The sequence below is a fragment of the Meleagris gallopavo genome, assembly GCF_000146605.3.
Source record: "Meleagris gallopavo isolate NT-WF06-2002-E0010 breed Aviagen turkey brand Nicholas breeding stock chromosome 1 unlocalized genomic scaffold, Turkey_5.1 Chr1_random_7180001828757, whole genome shotgun sequence".
Taxonomy (NCBI): Eukaryota; Metazoa; Chordata; class Aves; order Galliformes; family Phasianidae; genus Meleagris; species Meleagris gallopavo.
The window spans coordinates 1-880 of record NW_011091217.1 but is presented as its reverse complement, the minus strand read 5'-3'; the positions used below and the strand labels follow the sequence as shown (position 1 = coordinate 880).

Sequence of the window (880 nt, the reverse complement as noted above, 5' to 3'; positions counted from 1 at the left end):
GGACCCACCATGAGGACTCCACGCAGCAGCACCAGGCTCCCGAGAGCTGCCACCACCGGCATGGAGAGGATGCTGGAGTGCCGCAGGGGATGGCAAATGGCAAAATAGCGATCCAAGGCCATGGCCATGAGCACGCCCGACTCCACTGCTGTGAAGTTGTGGACAAAGAACAACTGAACAAGGCAGGAAACAAAGCCAATCTCCCTGGAGCCCCACCAGAAGATGGCGAGCGTTTTGGGCAGCATGGATGTAGAGAGGACCAGGTCAGTGAAGGCCAGCATGGCCAGGAAGAGGTACATGGGCTCATGCAGGCTTGACTCGGTCTTGATGACAATGAGAAGGATGATGTTCCCCAGCACAGCTATGGCGTACATGATGCAGAAGGGGAAGGCAATCCAGAACTGCTCCTTCTCCAGCCCCGGAATGCCAACCAGGAGGAAGGTGGGGGGGTGGGAGGGGCTGGTGGAGTTCGGAGAAGACATGAAGCCCTTCTTGTCTCTTGCCTACCCTGAGGGCTCTCACATCCTGAAACAAAGCAGGACCAACACCCTCGAGATGATGAGGTTAGCAGCAAACATAGATGTCATGGAGACGTGGTTTCAAAAGTGCGAGAGAGCCAGGCCTGGGACAGCTGCTTGCACTGCTTCAGGAGAGCATGTTTCCCACAAATGTCCCGTCAGTTCCCACTTACAAGTGTCCCTGTCTGTCCCACTTTCCGAGTGCTCTTGGAGCATGCAAAACAGATTATTACTGATGCAGATGCAAAGCAGTCCAAAGTAAACCTGGAACAGGGCACAGAGGGGATGCAAAGTCATTAGCAGCAACCCTCAGCTCCGCAGAATCTGTGTTCTGAAGCACGCTGCCTGCTCCTGTAAGCAGA

At 54.9% G+C, this 880-nt stretch overlaps 1 protein-coding gene across 1 annotated transcript; it reads right to left on the bottom strand.

Moving 5' to 3' along the window:
- Nucleotides 1-8: 8 nt before the first annotated feature.
- Nucleotides 9-482, bottom strand: LOC109364137 (olfactory receptor 52R1-like; the record flags this gene model as incomplete). The annotated part of the gene is made up of 1 exon (XM_019610739.1): nt 9-482. A coding segment is annotated over exon 1 (474 nt), but the record flags the coding sequence as incomplete, so codon positions are not given.
- Nucleotides 483-880: the final 398 nt, after the last annotated feature.